The sequence below is a fragment of the Diospyros lotus genome, chromosome 4 (assembly GCF_014633365.1).
Source record: "Diospyros lotus cultivar Yz01 chromosome 4, ASM1463336v1, whole genome shotgun sequence".
In the NCBI taxonomy this organism is placed as follows: Eukaryota; Viridiplantae; Streptophyta; class Magnoliopsida; order Ericales; family Ebenaceae; genus Diospyros; species Diospyros lotus.
This window is the reverse complement of record NC_068341.1, coordinates 33725910-33749264: the sequence shown is the minus strand read 5'-3', so window position 1 is coordinate 33749264 and position 23355 is coordinate 33725910. Positions and strand designations below refer to the sequence as shown.

General features: G+C 38.0%; 1 protein-coding gene across 1 annotated transcript; it reads left to right on the top strand.

The window, feature by feature from the left end:
- The first annotated feature begins 6574 nt into the window (after positions 1-6574).
- On the top strand, positions 6575-7914 carry LOC127800039 (germin-like protein subfamily 1 member 11). The gene is made up of 2 exons (XM_052334431.1): positions 6575-6790; positions 7235-7914. The coding sequence occupies exons 1-2, from the start codon at positions 6631-6633 to the stop codon at positions 7789-7791; spliced, it is 717 nt and encodes a 238-aa protein (XP_052190391.1). The 5' UTR covers positions 6575-6630; the 3' UTR covers positions 7792-7914.
- The last annotated feature ends 15441 nt before the right edge of the window (positions 7915-23355 follow it).

Genomic DNA, 23355 nt, shown 5'->3' with positions numbered 1-23355 from the left:
CTCCCAATGGGGCTAGACCCCTCAGCAAAAACAAAGGATTAGATGTGATCCTCGGGGGGTTCGAACCCTCGGCAAAAACAAAGGATCAGATGTGATCCTCGGGGGGTCCGAACCCCCGGCAAAAACAAAGGATCAGATGTGATCCTTGGGGGGTCCGAACCCTCGGCAAAAATAAAGGATCAGATGTGATCCTTGGGGGGTCCGAACCCTCGGCAAAAACAAAGGATGTGATCCTCGAGAGGCCCGAACCCTCGGCAAATACAAAGGATCAGATATGATCCTCGAAAGGCCGAAAGGCCTAAGCCTTTGACGGATATAAAAGGATCAGATATGATCCTCAAAAGGCCTAAGCCTTCGACGGATATAAAAGGATTAAATATGATCCTCCCGAAGCTCAACCCCTCGAAGACGATACGGGGATCAGACGTGATCCTTGGGGGGCCGGACCCTTTTGAGCAAATGGCAAGATCAAGTTCTGCGATATACAAGGGTGGCAAAAAGGAAGGATCAAGCTTGATCCCCAACGGTCTTTCTTGTTCTCGATAAAAAGCAGAGGAAACAAGACAACAAAAAGGCAGTAGCAAAAGAAAATCGGGCGAAAAATCTAAAACTTTTATTATTGTGGCAACAGGTTTGAATACGAAAATATCTACTCTAAAGAGGACAAGGCGGTAGCAACGTCGAAGGGGATGGAGTCTACATCCAGGTTTGGGAAGCGCTCTTTGACGAATTTCTTCATGTGCTCGAACTTGCCCCGAAGAACTTCTTCTAGCTCCGCGGCATAAGTTTTGGAGCTTCGAAAATCCTCACGACCACTTTGAAAAGCCACTTGGGCATCCTTGAGGGCGAATTGGAGTTGGACATGAGCAGTGCGAAGGTTTCTTTGCACCGGGAATAAGACTCCAGCGCTTTGACCTGTCCCTTCTTAGCCTCCTTCAGCTCTAGAGTAATCTTTTTTATATCCTCCTGAAGCTGGTTATTAACACCCTTAGTGGCGTCCAGTTCCTCCCCGAGCCGAGAATTGGCCTGATTAGCCTCGAGCATGTTTTTCTGGACTAACTCCAGATCCTCACGCACTTGAGCTTTGGCTTTGTTGGCGAGTCGGGCATCTTCTTGCGCCAGCTCAACAGACTTGGTTAAAATGTGAACGCGGTGTTCAAGACTCGACAGTTGGGAGGAGAGGGACTCAAGCCCTCGGAGCCTTTCGACCTCGGACTCCAGGGAAATGATCTGGGTGCGAAGTTCGGATTCTCGCCGAGAGACCAAACCTTGGAACTCTGTAAGGTTCTGAGGAAGTGAAAACAAAACACGGGTTAAGACTCACTCGTATAAACAGAAAAAAAAAAAAAGTACGACCAACTCTCTGGGCCTTATAGATATCAATCGACAAGAAGTTAGAAGGAGGAGCCTTGGGAGCTTTACCACTCCTCGAGCCCTTCAAGCCGAAGAACTCAAGAAGTGGGGGGGGCAAGTGATGAGGAGAATGCCCTCGGTCCCATAATTACGCCAATACCCCAGGCAAATATCCAGTGGCGGCCAGGACATATGTTTCCTATGGGGAGTTTCACTTGCGATCATCTTGTTTAAATCTAGAAGACACGTAGCAGATATGCATCGCCACATCAATTGGATAGGCACTCAGTAAGGAAATCTCCAAGGTCGTAGGAACATACTAACCCGCCGAAGGTCATGGAGGCAGCAGCTATCCCGAACCCCTCGGAGATGGATGCTATTATGAAATCCTTATCAGGAAGGTTCCGAGAAAGGTGGAGGGGAGATCCCGAAGATCTCTCCATGATCCCCATCCCGAGAAAAGGTTAAAATGGGAAGGCGAGGTAAGAGGAGGGGACTTCTTTCTTTCTTCTGCATATAGTTTAAGTAAATATACTGAATTCGGTTCGAGGGGGAGCAAGTCCTCGTCTCCATTGCAGGTACGTCCGAAAAGGCAAGAAGGGAACGTATGGCTACCACTTCATTAGATTAATCATCAGTAACTTATAACATTTTTTTACAATTTGTTTATAATTTTATTTTTTACAATAATGATGCAAATAAAGTTAAGTATTGAAAAAAAATTATAAAGCAAAAAAAGCAAGTAAGGAGAAAATTTATATTGAAAAAAATGAGCAAATTAATAAAGTAAGTATAGAGCAAATTGATGTTGCACAATTTCCTGTGGATTAAATTAGAAAAGTCTACTTGCAAAGAGGTATGTGTTAGTTTTGAAATTAAGACGATTCATTCCAATTTGATTAAATGAAGTTGGTAATTGGTTGGAATATATTATAAGCAATGATATAGCATTTTGCTTATATTATTATCTTTTTAAAATAAATAATGGGGAACAAAGAGATGGTGATATTTTTGTGAAAGAAGAGTTCAGTAATTTAAAAAAAAAAAAAAGATAGACTTTAAGTTCATGTTAGAGATACTAAAAATGCACACAATTAAGCTTGAAATAATTGTGAAACTTTAATAAATCAAGAATAAAATATTGAAACAATTAGAACAAATATTGTGTGATTATCAAATTCATTTGAATACATCAATTGATTGTATTGGACTTCTTCTATGGCAAGAACTAGCATTTTGTGGTCATGACGAGTTTAAAGATTCAAATAATCAAGATAACTTTTTTGAGTAATTGCAATTTTTAGTACAAAAAGCCATAAGGAACAATTGTAATTTTTTTATTTTAATATTATTATTATCTTATTTTTAAAATTATATTTTTTGTATTTAAGTTCGTCCAAATGAATCAAAATCTTGGCTCCGCCCCTATGCCCACTTTTCTCTCTACCTAGTGAGAGAAAGTCCCTTTATTTGGTTTTAACAAAATTTTAGAAGTGATACCTAAAATTTAACCTCAGTTTTTACAAGCTCATTTGAAACCTCAATTTTTACAGGTTAAATTAAAATATTAAATTTTAAAAACTAAACTAAAACTTTTACAAGCCTTTTCTAGAAATAAGGTAAAAACAACCCTTAAATAATGTGAATGAAAGCTCACGAAGTAATTTAAGAATTACAATAAGAGAGAATTAAAGAATAGAAAATAAAAGCACTTCATTCTTTTCAAGTATCAAGAATTTGATAGCTTGACAGTAGGTGGACACAAAAGATAATGATATTCAGCTTTGTTATTCTTTTTCTTTCTCATTCTTTTGGAGAGGATTTTTCAATGGACACAAGCTCAAGTCAGTAAACTCATTCTTGTGCATGTCTTGAGTGTATATAGTTGCTGGTTGTTCATTGCACTTGATAGTTGTCTAGAGGATAAAACACTTAAACCTGTAAATAATAAAAAAAAAAAAATTCAATTTTTGTATTCCAACGGCTAGTATTTGTTCTTTAGGCTCAAACATTGTTAAATTTCACGAAAGATCATTTGGACAACGTTTTGCAGCGGTTAGATTGTCTAAAAATCAAAAACTATATACATTTAATGATATGACTATATTTTTGAATTTCAACACAGTATTAGTTGAGTAAATTAGATGTTACTCGAGTAAAATACACAATTAGTCAAGTGAAATTAAGTGTTAGTCAATTAGGCTTACACATTACTCGACTATTGAATAAGGTTACCTAATTAAGATTGCCAGTTTTATTAGCCATTGCTCGACTAATATATATGTTTCTCAACTAATGGATGATGATCGATTAAGATCATATCTTAGTCGATTAACATTTTAATCACTTGTGAATTTGAATTTGTACTCGATTACATATTTTTGTTATTTGAGTAAAATATGACTTATCTCGACTATATTTTTCTCTTAATTGATTTATAAATCAAATACAAGGACTTACACTTTATCCAATGAATTTTACTCAACTAAGATAGAAGTTAACATGACCTCTTAGTCGATTATTGTTTTAAATACGAAGACTAATACCCTGTTCAATATTTTTTACTAGACTAAGATACTTAGTTATTCAACTAAGTATAAAGTTACTCGATTATCATTTATCTTTTTAGTCAATTAATTACATAAGAACAGTGACTTGTTATTTTAGCTTTATTTCTTACTCAATTACCAAGTATTGTTACTCGATTAGCTCTATCACTTAGTTTATTAACATATAAATTACTTGATTAATGTTATTTTATTACATATTTGAGTAATACAAGTATATAATCGATTAAATCTTTGAGTATTCAGTTCTTACTCGATTAAACTGATAAATCATTCGAGTATAATCACTTATTACTCAATTAAAATATATTCTTACTCGATTAAAGAAAAATTGCTCTATTAAGCTCATATATTAATTAACTAATCTTTAAGTCATAACATACTTCACTCGTTTAAAATATGCAATTACTCAAGTAATTTTTGAAAATTAGTTTACAACTGACTTTTTCAAGTATTATTACTCGATTTCATTCACTACAAGAAAAACCAGATTTAAAGACAAAAAAAATCTATCACTAAACCCATAAAATTCCCTCTTCTAATGTTTTAGAGATGGAATTAGAAATGGATTTTGGTATGTCTCTAAAAGGCCTATCACTAAACAATTAGTGGAGGACAATTTTATTTTGTCGCTATTAGAGGCGAAATATTTTCTTTCTCTAATTTAGAGATGAAATTTCTTCTGTCTCAAAAAAAAGAAAAAATCCGTCTCTAATTTGGTTGAGCAATCGGTCTCAAAATTGGTTAAATTTTACATTTATAAATGAAATTATTTCCATCTCTAAAATTAGAGATGAAACTTTTTCCATCTATTTCAAATTAGAGACGAAAATGTTCTATCTCTATTTCGAATTAAAGACGGAAGAGATTCAATCTCTAATTCAAAATATGGACTTAAAAAAAATTTAGAGACCAAAATAATTCCATCTCTAAATTAATTATGTAGGAAAAAAATTACCCGTCACTGGCCATCATCTGTGCCGATTCCAACAGTTAGAATGATCATCGAAATTGGCTTAGTCTGGTGACCAACATATCCCAAAACTAAAACAATCCAACGATTAAATCTCAATAGGTTTGAAAATTATTTTTTTAGAAAAATGTTGTCTATTTCTGAAAGGGCATCACCACCCACTGTCCATGATAGATTTCGATGATCAAAACCTATTATTGGAATCGCCTTGGTTTGACGACCAACATATCTAAAAACCAAAATGATCCAATAATCGAATCTCAATAGATCTAAAAATTAATTTTTTGGAGAAAGGCTACTCGTTTCTAGAAGGGCATCTTCAACCACCGTTCATGGAGGATTCTGATGATTGGAACTAATCATCATAATCACCTTGGTCTGATGACCAACATACTCAAAAATTAAATTGATCCAACGGTCAGATTTTAATAGATTTAAAAATTAATTTTTGCGAAAAGATTACCTATTTTTAGAAGGTCATCATCGGCCACCATCCATGGTAGATTCTTATGATCAAAATCGATCATCAGAATTGTCTTAGACTAGTAACCAACATACCTATAATTCAAAACAATCAAACGGTTTGATCTCAATAGATTTAAGAATTAATTTTTTTGAAAAAAAAATTTCCCATTTTTGGAAAGACATCGCTGGCCACCGCCCATGATAGATTTTGAAGATTAGAATCAATTATTGGGATCGTTTTCATAGACAATGTTATACACGTCTCAATCAGATTGTTGATGTTCAAGACCCAAATTATCAATTTTTGACACCCAAGATGTTGCAGTTCAAGATTTTAGGTATTATCCGCACATTGTTTTTACATGTGGGGCGTCGAGTTTACAAGGAGAGTAGGTAGATTTTTGAAAAATTTTCTATAAGTAGAAATATTTTTGGATAAAACCATTTCCCATTGGTTAAGCCAAATTAGTTATGGACCAATGCAAGAAAAAGAAAGGTACTACGTACCTAAGCATTTCAAAATCACTCACCCACTCTCTATGACATTTTGCGTCTGCAATGGTCCATATCAAGCACACAATAATACTGAAGCACCAAATTAAACCACTGGAAGCTTAATTTGGAGAAATTAATTAGTTATACACTTACATACACATATGGTTTAATTAATATCTAACTATATATGGAGGTAGATTCATGCTCTAAGAGCATCTAGGCATCAGTACAGATACATATAAAATAATACCCTCCTCCTCCTCCTCTATGAAGGGAAGCCACCATTTATTAAACATGAAAATAATTATATTTATTATATATCTTATTGTCTAATGTTATGTCATAACTAATGTAATTACGGTAACCGACTTTAAAAATAAGATAATAACTAATTTATTATCTTATTTTTAATTATCTCAATAAAACTCTCAAGCCATGTAGTTTACAAGATGCCCATGAATTAAAATGGGCATCTTGTAAACTACTTAATATGGTGAGATTATATAATTATGTGGATATATTGTCACACACACACACACATATAATACAAGGGAAAAGGTGAAGATGGGAAGTAGCAGTTCGAGTTGTTGAACAATTTCGTCCTTGATATCTATATGCGTGTGAAGCAACTTAATTAATTAATTAATGAACAGTTAGAGAACTCAGTCCATAAATTGACAACTCAAGATACCTATATATACAGCAAGTCCATACTCTCAGTTGAAACAAAGCGTAGTGTTGTTTATTTCCAATTTGATTCTACGTACATTAATATAGATGATGATGACGACGACAATAAGAAGATCTCTTAATTTCCAGGTGGCTGCAGCTGCCATGTCCATCTTCATGGCCTTGGTTTCCGACCTAACCTATGCTACTGATCCCAACCCCCTTCAGGACTTCTGTGTTGCCGTCAATTACTCCGCACCTGACGCCGGTATTACACCCCCTCCCTCTCTGTCTCTCTCTACACACACACATATATATATATGCATATTATAATTGTTAAAATTGGACAAATTATTGAACTGGCATGAGTACCGGTTGAGTGGTTCATTGGTTCGATTTTCCGTCATTACACGCGGTTTAAATCCTTCCTTGGTTTTCTTTGATTTTTCCCACAAAAGACAAATTATCCTTTGATCTTTAAAAATTATCACCAGAGGACTTGTTTTGAATTGATAAAATCAAATAAACTCTTAAAATCAACCTATTTTGTTTGGTTTGATCTTTCTCAAATTGGACAAATTTGGCGACCAATCTCCGGTCCAACCGACTAGTTCAATCTTATTTTAGTAACAAAGATGTATAAATTTTATATTATAGGAATGGACTGTGGAACATGCATGGCATTCTCATTATTTTGTTCCGTTTCACGCAGTGTTTGTGAATGGGAAGTTCTGCAAGGACCCCAAGGTTGCCAAACCCGAGGATTTCTTCTTCTCTGGGCTACTGACTCCAAGAAACACATCAAACCCACTTGGGTCAATAGTCACTCTAGTAGACGTCGACAAGTTACCAGGCCTCAACACTCTGGGCATCTCCTTAGTTCGCATCGACTACGCTCCTAATGGAGGCATTAACCCGCCGCACGAACACCCTCGAGCCAGCGAGATCCTTCTCGTCTTAGAAGGCACTCTTTACGTAGGCTTTGTTACATCCAATCCCGACAATCGTCTCTTCAGCAAGATTCTACGGCCGGGAGATGTGTTTGTGTTTCCAATGGGTCTCATTCACTTCCAATTGAACGTAGGAAAGAGTAGCGCAGTGGCTATCGCAGCTCTCAGCAGCCAGAATCCTGGGGTGGTCACCATTGCAAATGCGGTGTTTGGCTCAAATCCGAGGATTGATCCGAGAGTTCTTACTAGGGCTTTCCAATTGGATAAGAAGATGGTTGACTATCTTCTATCTCGGGTTTGGTACATCAACTTGATGTAATAGTGAGGATCATGCATGGGACACTTCTTTAAGTGTTAATTACTTGTTGCCATGGGTATTAGGCAGAGATGTTGGTCTCATTTTCTGCTGCTATTTGTTTAAATAAATGGATTTTGCTCTGTGCGATCTCCTCCCCAAAAGTTTTCCGTGAATACTGCGCACATTAATTTAGGATATGTTCATTAGACAACGTACCCGTTAATAATAACAGTTGATATACAAGAGCCGTCATCCAACAAAAGATAAATGTTTAAAAACAATGATTAGAAGGAATTGTTAATTAGGAATATTAAAACAATGGAATTATGAAGAATAAGTACGTACAAAACTTAAAATGAAATAACAACAATAACAAATAATAAAATTCTGCAGGGAATTTTCGAGTTATGGAAGGCTTGAAACGCGATAAAATCGCTTTCCTAAAAGTGAAATTTGCCCTCCCTCCACTTTGAGTTAATTTGCTGTGAGAATTTATAAAATTGGTTTAGTGGATGTAACAAACCCTTTTAGATTTTTGCCCTCAACAAAAGTGAAGAAATCAAATTTTGAAATAAAAGAAAGAGTTTTGATCTTCTTCAACTGAGGTAAAAACTTGTGTTTCTAATGTATTCTACATGTCTCTAATTTCTAGAATTGTCTAGATATATATAGATAGGGTAGTTAGAAATTTGAAAGGATACATATTTGAGAATGGGGCAATTAGAATTTTGAAAGGATACAACATTTCAATATTTGACCATTTAAGAGTTGTTTAACTTATTTTGAACAACTTAAATTTCTAGCAATCTCCCACTTGTTCAAATATAAATTAAGACCCTAATTGAAGAAGATCAAAACATGTTTATGTGTAAAATAATTTAACTTTCAATTTGAACATTACCTTAGTATATATAGTGGCACAAAATGAAATTGAAATTCCTTGTACACTACAAGAAAAAAAAGTTTTTAGCGACAAATTTTGAATTTTTTTTCTTTTTTTAGCGATAGATATTTTTCGTCACTAAAGTTTTTTATTTTATTTTATTTTCTTTTTTAGTGACAAATATTTTTCGTCACTAAATTTTTTAATTTTTAATTTAAATGTTTTTCTTTTTTAGCGATTGATTTTTTCAGTCGCTAAATTTTATTTTATTTTCTTTTTAACGACAGCTTTTTTCCACTTTATTGCATCCGGTCATTTCCCCTGGACACTTGCCTAGTCTTATTCAAAAGATGGAATAGGGTTCAGTTCACCCTATAATTCTTTGAGGAATGATGCCTAACTATGTGAGAATAAGTTCTTAAATGGTAATGGGATGGTGTTTGAGGCCCTTACAGACTTACCTGAGTCGCATGGGCATGGGTGGCTGGTATTGGGGGTTCATATACTATGTATGCAAAGGCATGAGTATTGTAGAGCGTTTAGCATATGCGTCAAGTAAAGTCATTTTCATGGCATTTGTATTCCTATGTCGGTGTGGTAGAGCCTAATTCATGGCTTATGGGGGCCATGGCATCACGTTAATGCTACAGAGCCTTGCATTTTCTATGTGTTACATTGCATGGTTATTGATGCACGTAGTGAATTTATCTGTAGGGTATACCCTCGAGTGTTGGCTCATTATGATGATGTTATGGAAGCTTTGGCTCATGATTAGGATATGGGAGATTTGGCTTATGATGATGATATGGGAGCTTCGGCTCAGATAAGGTTATGAGAGCTTTGGCTCATGACGATGACATGGGAGCTTCGGCTCATGGCAGTGGTACGAGAGCTTTGGATCATGGTAATGTGCTAGCCAGTTCATGGCTGCCAACAGGTTTGTATATAGGACCTTGGGTGTCAATGTGTGTCATATGTGAGCCCTTCGATTCATTATATGTGAATTGATGCATTGTGGTAAATGGGTTGAGTTATGCTTCATGACATGGGTTATATGTAGTGTATGGGTGAGTCTATCTCTAAGCCAGAACCCTCTTGTTTCTTTATTCTTGTTGAGTCTTGTGACTCACTCTTTCTTTACATCATTCTAGGAAAGGCAAAGGCAAAGGCTGAGGGCAAGGGTAGCGGTATATGATCTATTGGGTAGTTATGTGTAGAAGGTAATCCCAGTCGATGAGTCCCCGAGAGTGTTGCTATTCCAGAGTGCTAGAGGGTGTCTGTTAACTTTCTGGTTGTAGAATCTACTTGTACCCATGCGCTTTGTTAATGGTTATGTACCAATATGTGTAACACCCTGCACCAACTGAGGGGTATTATAAATGCGAAAAATATCATTATGAATTTTGGGGATATATATTTTTTCCATAAATATATAATATAACGTTTGTACGTGAATAGTATACTAGGTAAGTTCTCAAGAAAGAGAAGTGTGTCACAAAAGGACACACTTAGATATCAAGTATTCCTTAACCAGAACTTTCCTAGACATGCACTTCCACTACACAACACTTAAATCCATAATTTCCTCGACAATCCTGATTACCTTCTCAGCACATCAAACTTAAAATCATCAAGCTAAGACAAGTAATATCATCATAAAACAAATGCGGAAGCTAGATTGAAACCTGATATGAAACATAACTGAAATCATCTTATACATAACATCAAAATCGTATCATTGTCTAACATGACATCATCAAAAGGAATACATATAATCCAAAATATATGCTACGATCCACCTACAAGTTGCCATCACTCCTCGGCAATTCCTTTTCCTTTGGAACCGCTGCTTCCACCTGGAACGTTAGAATATTCTAGGGACAAAATCTAACATAAGATGATGAATCATCTAAGTGAGAGTTTAAAAACATTTTCATGAATGTATGGAAGACATGAAATAACAGAATATCACGACAAAACTTGGCCCAAGAGAATCCCACACACACTTAACCCTATCCGGGGAAAATCCAATCTCTCTAAAGGCAACACAACCACATCGACAAATTAGTACAACATAATCCTAGCTTAAGAGAGAGCAACGTCAATGCATGAACCCGGGACCACCCCATCATCATTACGTTCCCATTCAGAAGCTTCCGGAGCACGTCAACATCAATCCTGGCCAAATGATGATCGACACTATCCACGTCCACCTTGGAAACAATACTATCGCTCAATGGCCTAATGGGGTGGTGTCCACTCGCAGCCCCGCCACTTAAGTCAGTCTGGGGTGCTGTACACTCTTAGCCTCGCCACTTGTCGACTCGTAAGAGTGGTGTCCACTCTCAGCCCCCGTCACAAGTGGGCATTTTTCCTTGGCACGCTTCCTTAGTGCTGTCACTTCAAGTGTCACATCATAAGCTGACATCCCAACCCAAAAACACGCCAATGCCAGAAAACATAATCATATGAAACAACATTTCATATACATAATTTATCGCACAAAATTCAATGCACATGCATAAAATATTTCGGGACAAACCCAATGAAACCAACCATCACAGGTTAAAACCATTCACATGCAACAAAATCATTTGCATGAAAGAAATCAAGTTTAAGAGGAGAACCACTTTGAATAAACCAAGTAGTTTAGGGTAAAACAACTCACCTTTGACAAAATCCAAAGTTCCTCAAAAGGCGCGCATTGCCTCGATTTACGTGTTCGACCTCAATTTTCGTGCTAACCTCAAAAGTCGCACCAATACTCAACCCTAGGCCTCAAAGCACCCCAATCATCATTTAAACATCAAAAATTTGATTTTTCTCATAATTTCTTTATTTTCTCTATTTTCTCCCTTTTTTTCTCTAAAATTTCAAATAAATATCTATCAAACTATTCTCTCCAATATTTATTTACAATAAATCATATATAACCTATAAACTTCAAGAGAAAATTACTGAACTTACCTAGATGCTGCGTTTTCACGCAAAACAAGGCTGTTTAGTGTAAAAACTGAGATACCAGAAAGCCCAACTTCAAAACTAATTGCACAAACCTCAAGATCTTGATTTTTCTAGATTTTACAAAATTTTTCCAAAATTTTCTGACCTTCCACGCGTCCCCACGTGTCGCAAGTGGGAGAGAGTGAGATTGGCACGTGAGCTTCACATGCTGGTCATCTTCTCCGGTGATGGTATATCAGAAATGTTAGGTCTCGATGCCACATTTTTCCTCTCTTCCAGTCGATTAGGATGGGCTACCTTGGGCCTCGAAAGAAGCACCAGAGCACGTCTAACCGACCATTTGAAGGTTCGACCAAGGGGACAGCCTCCCTTTTCTGACAAGGCCTCGAACAGCCTTCAAACCTCAACCAAAACGCTTGAAAATATCCAGAAATGATCTATCACTCATGGGAAACAAAAACCCCTTAATCTAGTTGCTAAATTTGTTCAAAAATGGCCTCAATTTGAAGCTCCAATTGTTTAAATTTTCGGCCAAGCCCCAACTTTATTTATAGGCGAAATCGGGCTTCCAAATGCCCTTGGCCGACCAACCCATGCCCCTTAGAGCATCTACCTACCTTGGATCAACCTCGAAGCAGCGTCACCCAACTACAAAAGTGACTTGCAGGTGTCGCGACAATCTAGCCAACTTCTTGGTCGATTTTTGCTCAAAATCCGGCCACCCTGGTGGCTGATGTCAGCCCAATCTTGATCCCCAAGCACTCCCAACCATCCCTCGTGCCATCCTTATGGCTGAAACGGCCGGTCAGCGATAGCCAGTGGCTTGGTTGGATTCTAATTGCGACCATTTTTGAGTTTTTGCACTTTTGCCCCACTGATTTTGGTATTCTCACTTTAGCCATTTTCCACGAAGCTCCTAGACTTTTGATAACTTCCATTGAGTCCCTTAAGTCTTTAGCCTTTCATTTCTCCCTTGAAACTTTCAGAAAACGTCATTTTGACCCTCTCGGGTAACTTTAAAAAATTATACTTAGGTCCGAGTCTTCATTTTGGCCTCAAATCCTTTTGTTTCTTCCAAAAACCACTAAAGGGTTGCTCTACATGCCGAATATGAATATCCTCATGGTTCTATTGACTTTTCAAAAGCCCCCTACAATTATTCGATTTTACAGCCTATCCCATAGTTGTATTTTAGCTGTATCGAAAACTATTTCTGATCCATTATTTTTTTATGCCATAAATCAATCCTCGAAATACTCGACACTACCATATCATTTTCTTTAGGCATCTCGGCTCCAGGGTACTCCCTACAGTCGATTTGGTCAATCTATCTCGCTATTATGATACCTATTTTCCTCAAATCTCATTTTTCTAATAAAATACTCATTTCTCAATTAGCCCAAAGTTCTCGTGTATTACAGTATGGTCACCTCTGCACCTTTTGACTATACATATAAATATATCATGCTTCTGCTATGCTAGGAAGTTGCTTTGTGTGATTGTTATTTAGTATCTATGTCTTTCTCTTTCTGGGACTCCATCTCGGTTTCCCTGGCTTTTGGGGTTTCTAGGTTGGGGTCCCACATTTTGTGGTCTTAGAGCGAGGATGGGATGAGTCGAGTCCTGTACACATAGGAATGTTAGGTTGAGTTAGCGTGTCTCGGAGTCAGATGTGGGTTTTCAATAAGAGGTCGTACTCTAAGCACTTTTGTTGTGCAGGGCACATGAGCACGCGACAAGAACGTGGATAAACTGCCAACTCGGGGTTGAGGTTAGGCCACCCCGACACTAGAGATGCCACAAGACCCTAGTGAGGATCTTCAAAAAGAGGTTATCGGCATACAGGGGAAGCAGGTATATTGTAGGCAGTTGATGTGCTGGCTTCCAACCAATTGAGGCAAGATTACAATAATGACAATGGTGGCCAAGCATCCTACTCCGCTGCTCAGGGGACCGATGGTAGTGTTAGGGGTGCTGTAATACCCAAGAACGTTGGGTTATATAAGAAATAATATTTTATTAGAAAAATGAGATTTGAGGAAAATAGGTATCAGAATAGCCCGAGAAATTGACCAAATCGATTGCAGGGAGTACCTTGGAGCCGAGATGCCTAAAGAAAATGATATGGAAGTGTCGAGTAATTTGAGATATGATTTATGGCATCGAAAGAATTTGGGTCGGGAATAGTTTTCTGTACAGCTAAAAATACAGCTTCAGGATAGGCTGCAAAATCGAATTATTGTAGGGGGCCTTCGGAAAGACAATGGAATCCTGAGGGTATTCATATTTGATGTGTAGAATAACCCTTCAGTGGTTTCAGGAAGAAATTAATGGATTTGGGGTTAAAACAAAGATTTGGGCCAAAGTGCAGTTTACCGAATTAGCCGGAGGGAGGTCGAGATGGCGAGTTTTTGGAATCTTCTGAGAAGGAATAAAAGTTTTTATGACTTGAGGGACTTAATGGAAATATTTGAAAGTTCAAGGGCTTTGTGAAAATGGGCCAAGGCATAAGAGACAAAATTAGGTGGGGTGAAAGTGTAATATTTCCAAGTTGGAGAAGGGAGCAAGCTGCCATGGTTGACCAGCCTCATCCGACTGCCAACAAGCGCCTACCGACCATAGGGATTTGTGCCAAATGGGTCGGGGATGCATCAGGGTCAACAAGGGGGCTTGGGTTGGCCGAATTTGGAAGCTTTCTGACCAAGTTTTCGGTCGAATTTTGGAAGCAGTAAAAGTGATGATTACGGTCGATTTTTGAAGCAATTAGGTCTATCCAGGGGTGGTAGAAGCCTCATAGGTGTCATTTGAGCAAACCTTGAGCATTTGGAAGCTCGGGAAGGCCTATAAATAGAAGTGGCCGAATGCCTTTGAAAAATTAAGATGTTAGATCTACAAATTCAGGAATAAATTGGGAGAATCAGATAAGGGGCTTTTATTTCCCATGTCCTAAGCTTCATTTCTGTGCAATTTGAGCTATTTTGGTTGAGATATAAGTGAGATCCGAATCCTCATCGAAAAAATGAGCTTTGCCGGAAAATAGCTTCGAGCAGTCTGAAAATGGCTTGGTTTGTGGGATTTTTTGGTATCCTCTTGTAGAGGGCGAAAAGAGGAAGCCATAGGTTCAAACGGGGGGTTAATCAGAGGTCGGATGAAGGAGATATGACCATTAAACTAGGCGAGGCGAACCAGTCCGACGAGCTGCTGGAGGAAGAAGAAACGGCGCGTGCAGCACACTCTCCAGCTGGGCCTCGCGAGTGGGCGCGAATGATCCAACTTGTTTGGGTGAGTGAGGGCGCGTCCGGACTCCAAAAATTGTGAAATAAATTTATAAATTCCTCTAAAATCGAGATATAGGTCCTGTAGAAAAAGATTTGAATTTGGAGTTCTCGGTGTCTCGGTTCTAGCATCAAAGAGCTTCGTTTTGCATGAAAACACAGCATCCAGGTAAGTCCAGTATTTTTCTCTTGATATTTATAGGTTATTATGATTTTTTGTGAAGAAAGATTGGAGAAAATAGCTTCAGAGGGATTTATTTGGATTTTTAGAGGCGAAAATAGTATAAAAATGGAGAAAATAAGGAAATTGTGAGAAAAATGGGTTTCTGATACTTATATGTTGATTAGGGTGCCTTGAGGATTAAAGTGATGTGATTTGTGCAAATTTTGAGTTTGGCACGAAAATTGAGGTTGGGCACGCAAATCGAGGCAGTGCGTATTTTTCAAGGTATCCTGAATTTTGTCAAATGTGAGAATTTCTACCTGCATAAAATTGATTTGTGAGAATTCTTATCCCAAAAATTGTTTATTCAAAGTTGTTCTCTTAAACTTGATTTGATCCATGCAAATGTTTTGCTGCATGTGAATGGTTTTAACCTGTGATGGTTGTTTTCATTCGGGTATGTCCCGACATGTTTTATGCATGTGCATTGAATTTTGTGAGATAAATTGTGTACATGAAATGTTGTTTATGCATCGTATTATGTTTTGTGGCATTGGCATGTTTTTATGGGATGTTATCCAGATAGTGTAGCTGTGAGTCCCCAAGTGTGTTTGTCAAACAGGGGTATCTCGAGCTGTGTGCTGGGATGACCGCCTCGATTTTTATACCGGGCTTGGTGGCTAGGGAAGTTATACTAGGGTGATGGGTTGTACAAATGGGATGGGATGTCAACTTATGATATGGCACTTGAAGTGATAGCACTAGGGAAGTGATTAGTGGTCAATTTTGTAAAAATTTTGTTATAATTTCACCCTTATTTTGATCTTAAAATGGTTTAAATTGAATATTATTATGCATTTTGTGATTTTGTGCATGTTTAAAGATATTAATATAAAAATATATATAAAATATAAAAAAATAAATATAATATATATAATAATATAAAAATATGGAAAGCTCAGGCCCAAGCCCAACACAAGGAAGGCCCAAGCCCAAAACAAGGTAGGCCCAAGCCCAACACAAGGAAGACCCAATCCCAAAAATATGAAAAGCCCAAGTCTCACAAATTGATGACATCATCACTTACATCATGGGTTGGAATGACATCATCGCTTACATCATGGATTGGAATGACATCATGGCTTACATCATGGGTTGGAATGACATCATTGCTTACATCATGTATTAGATATTTTATTTATCTTTGTATTTTTAAATTAGTTATTTTATTTTTCTTTAGATATTTTGTATTATTAAATTATATAATTGAGTGGTCTCTATTGCATCTTTTACCCTATAAAGAGAGCACTTGGGGTGCATTTGTAACCATTCAATTTTCTTATAATGAAAGTGTAGTTGTGTTCTTAAGATTTCTCTCTCAAATTTTTCACTTTAGTTTCAATATAGTTTCGTTCTTAGAATTTATCTCTTAAATCTTCAACCTTTGTTTCCATATAGTTGTATTATGTTATTCATATTGTCTTTTTATTATATACCGCCTATATGGTCAGTTGAATATTGTCTTTTCATTATATACCGCCTATATGGTCGGTTAAAAAATAGTCTTTCAATTCTTGTCTTTTCATTATATACCGCCTAAATGGTCGGTTAAAAAATAGTCTTTTAAATACTGTCTTTTAATTTTCATCATTTAAATTCCTGCCAATTTATTTAAAAATGAAGATAAGTAGCTAAAACCAATCTTGGGTTAAGGCAAGGACAATGTCCAATGCCAATGATTCCCAAAGAAAGCTACGCTTCAAGTATATAATATTAATCTGATTTAATTTGAGCAGCATGCGTATAGTGTATCTTTGAGTTTGGATTGAAGCATAAGCCTAACTTAGAATTTTCATGCCACGTATGGAGATTGCTAGACTTGGAAATGTTTTCATACCCAAACCCAAATAATTAATCTATATCTATAAATTCTGTCTGGAATATAATTCAATTTATGGTAATTGCTTAACTTAGAATTTTCATGCCATATATGGAGATTGCTTAAACAAGAATTATCATTATCTTGAACTTAAAATTACTGACAGAGCTGCAAAACTTAATTCAGATGAATATTACTGATCTTTTCTATCAAATTGGGAATTAATTGGTTTTGGCACTGAAATTGTCTTGACCCAAGCTGCTTAAATTCAGTATTAGTTTAGTTTTAATTCTTACCTTTAAATCATCTTAATCACCTCCTAAACTCAAATATTTTATGATTTTTACTTTCAACCATAAATAATCTCCCTGTAAACTGACTCGGACTTACTGAAATATAAATTTAAAATTGTACTACACGCACACTCGCACACTGGCGAGTATAATCGCCCTACACTTGCTTTAATAAAAGGATTGACGTCTAATGAATTTGGTTGTAGTTTTGATAAATAAATGTGCAAGGTAGCGTAGCAGTTAGGAAGCGTGCCAAGGGAAAATACCCAGTTTGTCGACTTGGGCTGAGAGTGGACACCACCCACGTGAATTGACAAATGGCGGGGCTGAGAGTGGACACCAACCCGGATTGGCAGTATGGCGGGGCTGCGAGTAGGTAGGACCCCATGAGGCCTTTGCGCGGTAGTATTGTTTCCAATGTGGACGTGGATTCCCAAGATTAGTGTTGATCATCATTTGGCCAGGATTTGTGTTGACGTGTGCTCCATAAGCTTCTGAGTGGGAACATAATGATGACAGGGTGGTTCCCGGGTTCATGCATTGACGTTGCTTCCTCTTAAGCTAGGACTGTGTTGTGTTAATGTGTCGATGTTATTGTGTTGCCTTTAGAGAGATTGCATTTTCCCCGATTAGGGTTAAGTGCTGTGTGGGATTCTCTTGGGCCGGGTTTTCTCATGATTTTATGTTGTTTCATATCTTGCATACATTCATGAAGATGTTTTTGAATTCTCACTTAGATGATTCAGCATCTAATTGTTAGACTTTTGTCCCTGGAATATTCAACATTCCAGATGAAGGTAGCAGTGCAAAAGGGAAAGGAATTGTTGAGGATTGACGACAACTTGTAGGTGGATCGTAGCATGTAGTTTGGATTATATGCTTTCCATTTTGATGATGTCATGTTAGACGATGGTACATTTTTGGATATTATATATGAGATGATTTTAGATTATGTACCACATCAGGTTTTGATCTAGCTTCCGCATTTGTTTTGCATAAAGATATTACCTGTCTTAACTTGATATTTCTAAGTTTGATATGCTGAGAAGATAATCGGGATTGTCGGGGAAATTTCAGATTTAAAGTGTTATGTAATGGATGTGCATGGCTAGGAAAGTTTTGGCTAAGGAAAGACTTGGTATTTAAGTGTGTTCCTTTGTGACCCACTTCTCTTTCCTAGAAACTTACCTGATATACTATTCACATACAGATGCTGTGTTTGTGAAAAAAATATATCCCTGAAATCCATGATGGTGTTTTCCGCATTTATAACGCCCCTCGGTTGGAGCGGGGTGTTACAGGTGCACTCCCAAAGAATTTCATAACACTGCAGCTTCCTGAATTCCATGGGGGATTGTATGTTGCTGAGGATGAGAACTGGATGTCGTCAGTGGACAAGCAGTTGCGAACTATGGGTTACACTGATGCATAAAAGGTGCAGCTTGGTACCTTCCTTTTACGAGCCAATGTAGAGTGATGGAGGGAGACTGTTAGGCAATGGTACACAGGTAGGAAGTTGACATGGGCAAAGTTTCAAGAGATATTCAATGAGACTTTCATCATCGACTAAGTACGTGAGCAAAAGATGTACAAATTTATTGAGCTAGTGCATGGGAGTAAGATAAGCCCAGTAAGAAACTGAGTTTATATCCTTAGCACGGTATGCACCAAATCTAGTGACACTAGAGTCTAGGAAAGCCAACAAGTTTTAGAGGGGCTTGAGAGTAGATATCCGACATGCACTGGCTAGGGCCAAGATTATAGACTATCCTACCATGGTGCAACGTGCCTATGCAATTAAACGGGATCGAAACGAGTTAAGGAGTGAATAGGTGGTGTTTGGGGGAATATGAAATAACAACAATAAAAGAATGTGGGATGTAAGCTCCAGTAAGAGCACATGAGGACTTTCGAGATGCAAGTTATGCTAAAAGAGACATCAAGAATCATGTCGTTTGTGTCGAGAAGGTTGTTATTTGTGTGGGCAACCAGGGCATATATAGAGAGACTGTCCCTAGGCTCCAGATGTGGCACCCGGTAAGGAGATCATTTGCTTCCGATGTGGCCAGAGAGGACATGGAGCGAGTATGTGTACACAGCCACCACAGTTTGAAGGACAGAGGTTAGGAGAACCTGAACAGAGATTTGCTCAATGGTCGGCGATGCCCAGGGTGTAAGAAGTAGTTCCACCATTACCATTACCTATGACTTAGCGCCCCACTGTAATAGACAGGCCGCAAGTTCAAGGGTGAGTATTTGCATTGACGATAGCTGAGGCTGAAAGAGGAAATGACATCGTGCAAGGTATTCTCACACTATATGATCATGATGTTCATGTGTTTTTTAATATAGGATCCACGTATTCTTTCATAGCACTGTATATTGTGCATTATGTTCCTATCTCTTAGAGTCCCTTACAGTACAATCTATCTGTTACCATGTCAGGTGGTGTTATGTTGCGAGGGAGTAGGGTGATCAGAGATTGTGAGATTTTGGTGCACAATAAGGTGTTACCAGGTGATTTAGTGATACTTGCTATTAAGGACTTTAACCTTATCTTGGGCATGGATTGGCTATCGCGCTATTATGATAAGGTTGATTATCGTCAGAAGGTAATTTTCTTCGAATTTCCCCAATAGCCAACTATTGTGCACCGGGGTATTAAGCCAGTGGTTTCAACCCCAATGATCTCGGTGATTAAAGCGGAGAAGTTAATATGACATGGGTGTGAGGCTTATCTCACCTTTGTGACCATCACGATAGGGGTAAAGAAAGAGTTATATGAGCTTTTAGTCGTCTGAGACTTCCCTGATGTATTTCCAAACGAGTTGCTAGGATTGTTGCCACACTAAGAGATTGACTTCACGATTGATCTACTGCCAGGAACCCAACTAATCTCCAAAACTCCATATAGAATGGATGCCAATGAATTAAAAGAACTGAAAGTACAGGTCTAAGACATATTTGGTAGAGGTTTCATTCAAAAGAGTACGTCGCCTTGGGAAGCGCCAGTGTTATTTGTGTGAAAGAAGGATGGATTAATGCTGTTGTGTATCGATTATCAACAATTGAACCAAGTGACGTTAAAGAATAAGTACCCACTTTCATGAGTAGATGACTTGTTAAATCAGCTTCGAGGAGCTTTTGTTTTCTCCAAGATTGACATGAGGTCTGAGTACCATCAGGTGTGAGTTAGGGATGAAGACATCCAGAAAATGGCATTCCACACGTGTTATGGTCATTATGAATTTGTGGTTAACCCATGCTATAACGCCCCACTTTTCCAAATAAACAATAACGTGAAATATTAGCAGATATCACCTATGGGCGTTATGGAAACCCTTACCAATGGAAGCATTTGGATCGAACTTGAAAGCTTAACGAAAGCTAAATAAAGGGGTTTCCACTAGATTCCTTAATATGAACAAGAAACGCATATAGCTTTCAATAAACCCAAAAGACACAACTCACTACTTGTAGTTATAACTACAACACATGCCTAACCTAGTGAATAAACCCTTATCATGGCAACTTCCCCATACAACATTTGAAGTGCACCAATTGAGATATTACACCCACACAACCCTTAGTACAACTGTAGGACACCCATACATTTAATACAAGTTCGATCATCCTAGCTGCTATTAGAATACATCACTTGAATTACATAATGAAATAAAACCCCAAGCTAGCTGCAAAGCCCAAAGCTAGCCAAGCACCACCCTTTTTCCCTTCCTCGAACTAGAACCTGGAACACCTGGCACTTCTGAGAAACCTGGGACGTTCAATGTCCCAAGGGTATGAAACACCCGAGTTAGATAATAACATCTAAGTGAGTGACTTAGAAAATGAGAGTACATGCGTGCAAATGCAATAATGCCATTATGAAATCCACCCCTGTGGTAGCAATGCCAGGGTGTTGCAATCACCCCCGCGGTCATCATAGTCACCCCTTGGCTCACCGTAAGAGCACGAGTTCTTCCATGATGGCCCAACAACTAGCCACAGTCACCAACACAAACATGATATATGACAAAGCAGAAGGAATATGCATAGTCAAGGGAAAATATGACATGTAAGCCATAAAGGCATGATATGCAATCCATCATCCACACACAAGTGAAGCAACAAATGCTTAAAGTGTGTGAAACATGCAAGAATCACTCACCTTGATCGGTTACCTTAGGAAGCACGGTTTACAACGAGTAGAATGGGTTTTCTCGTAGTTTTTCTTACTGCTTGGCACAAACTTCGGGAAAGACCTAAAAATTCTGTTAAGACTTATTCTCTCTCGACTTTCTCTTTTTTTTTCGACAGCATTTCCTCCCTCAAACTCCTTCCTTTTCCTCCTTACTTGGTGCCCAAAATGAATAACCCCAAAGCCCTTATTTATAGAAAATTTCAGCGAACCAAATCGCGCCATGTGTCGCGTCATCATTCCATCCATGAGCATCCAATTAAAATATGCTATGTGTCCCTAGGGATTTGTGCCTCCACATGTTTAATTATATTTTCAAGATTTCCCATCATTACATCCCACATGGTAAATTACATTTTCTACATTTCCCATCATTACAACTACATCCCACACGGTTAATTGCATTTTCCATATTTCTCATCATTACACTTCAAATCCTATCTCTAAGTGGCCAATGAATGCTTGCCACATGTCCTTAGGGATAAGGTTTGAAGACTTTTACAAACTTGGAAGCTAAGTAAGCTTTTCCTTAGCCAATCATGCAATGCCACCTCAAAGGGTCATTATGAGCCATCATGTGACCTCATCTTATCTTCCAAGTGGCCAATGGTTGATTGCCATATGTCATTGAAGATAAGGCTTCATCATTTCTCCCATGTGCATCCAACCCAAATGCACCACTCATCTCTTAATTGAATTGAAGATAAGGCTTCATCATTTCTCCCATGTGCATCCAACCCAAATGCACCACTCATCTCTTAATTGAATTTAATAGAGTTTGGAATCAAAGCTCCATTTGATTTGAATTTGAAATCCATGATACTAAGAGATATTTTTAAGGTTTCAAGAACTACACCTTGGCCCAAACTTTTCAGATAATTTGCACTTAGACCCTTGCAACTTGGTTCTCGGGCCATTTTTAATTGCACTTTTTGGTCCCTGAAAAATAGATAAATTACACTTAGCACCCTAAGATTTTAGGTAAATTACACTTTTACCCGAACTTTAGTATTTATTATTTTTTCACTAGTTCAAAAACTGAACCTTTGCCTCAAGGCTTCTTCCCTTGAAAGGACCTACTTCCTCAAGTATTAGAACCTAATAATCTAAGGTATTACATCATATTTGAGTTGAAAATCTGGGATGTTACATCCTCCCCCCCTTAAAAATAAATTTCGTCCTCGAAATTCCACCTCATTCTTCAAGATTATGGTGTCCCCAAATCACCTTCCTCAAGAGATATCATCTCACTCCTCAAGACTTATATTAGGATGGACAATGCACTCAATTTGGTGTGACTTATCCAACATGGTTGCCCCAACTTCAGGCCTTAGGCTCCTGAATTCAACTTAGAAATCAAAGTATTTCATTAAAAAAAAACGGCGTCAGTGTTTTTGACCCATTCCTAATTGACTCCCTTCATAAGTCTTATCACGAACACTATTATTCTTGGGAATCCCTTTTCGAATAGATTGTCAATCTAAAAAGCTTTCAACCATCTAAAGACAGTTAGGGATCAAATCACAGAGCTCCGGTCCTTTGGGACTTGGATTCTGGTCCCAACATAACAACCATGGTGTTGCCCAAACTTTGGCATCTGACCGTCTCCACAGTCCACTAAGTAGCTCTAACTCATGGGTCTCACACCCTTACCGCGAGCCAGCCCACAAGCCGCACCGGTAATCAGTCACGAGCCCATCATTAGTCCTCTACCTTGGTCCTTAGGCTCAGATCCGCTGTTACAGGCCACACACCCATGGTGCTATTGTTAGGCTAGAGCCTCCTACCCCGTCTCCGAGAGTTGTAATTGACCCAGCTCCTGTCACTTCTAATACTTCTTTCAGTACCAGCCCAAATCTCTAAATCATGAGTAACACAACACTACTCACAATTTCCCTTCTACTGGAACCCATGCTCCCAAGTGTACCAG

What these genes read in the sequence shown, in the direction of transcription:
- LOC127800039 (XM_052334431.1), top strand. Translation starts at nt 6,631, where the DNA reads ATGATGATGACGACGACAATAAGAAGATCTCTTAATTTCCAGGTGGCT. An exon ending in TTACTCCGCACCTGACGCCG is followed by an intron (nt 6,791 to 7,234) that starts GTATTACACCCC and finishes CGTTTCACGCAG; the next exon opens with TGTTTGTGAATGGGAAGTTC.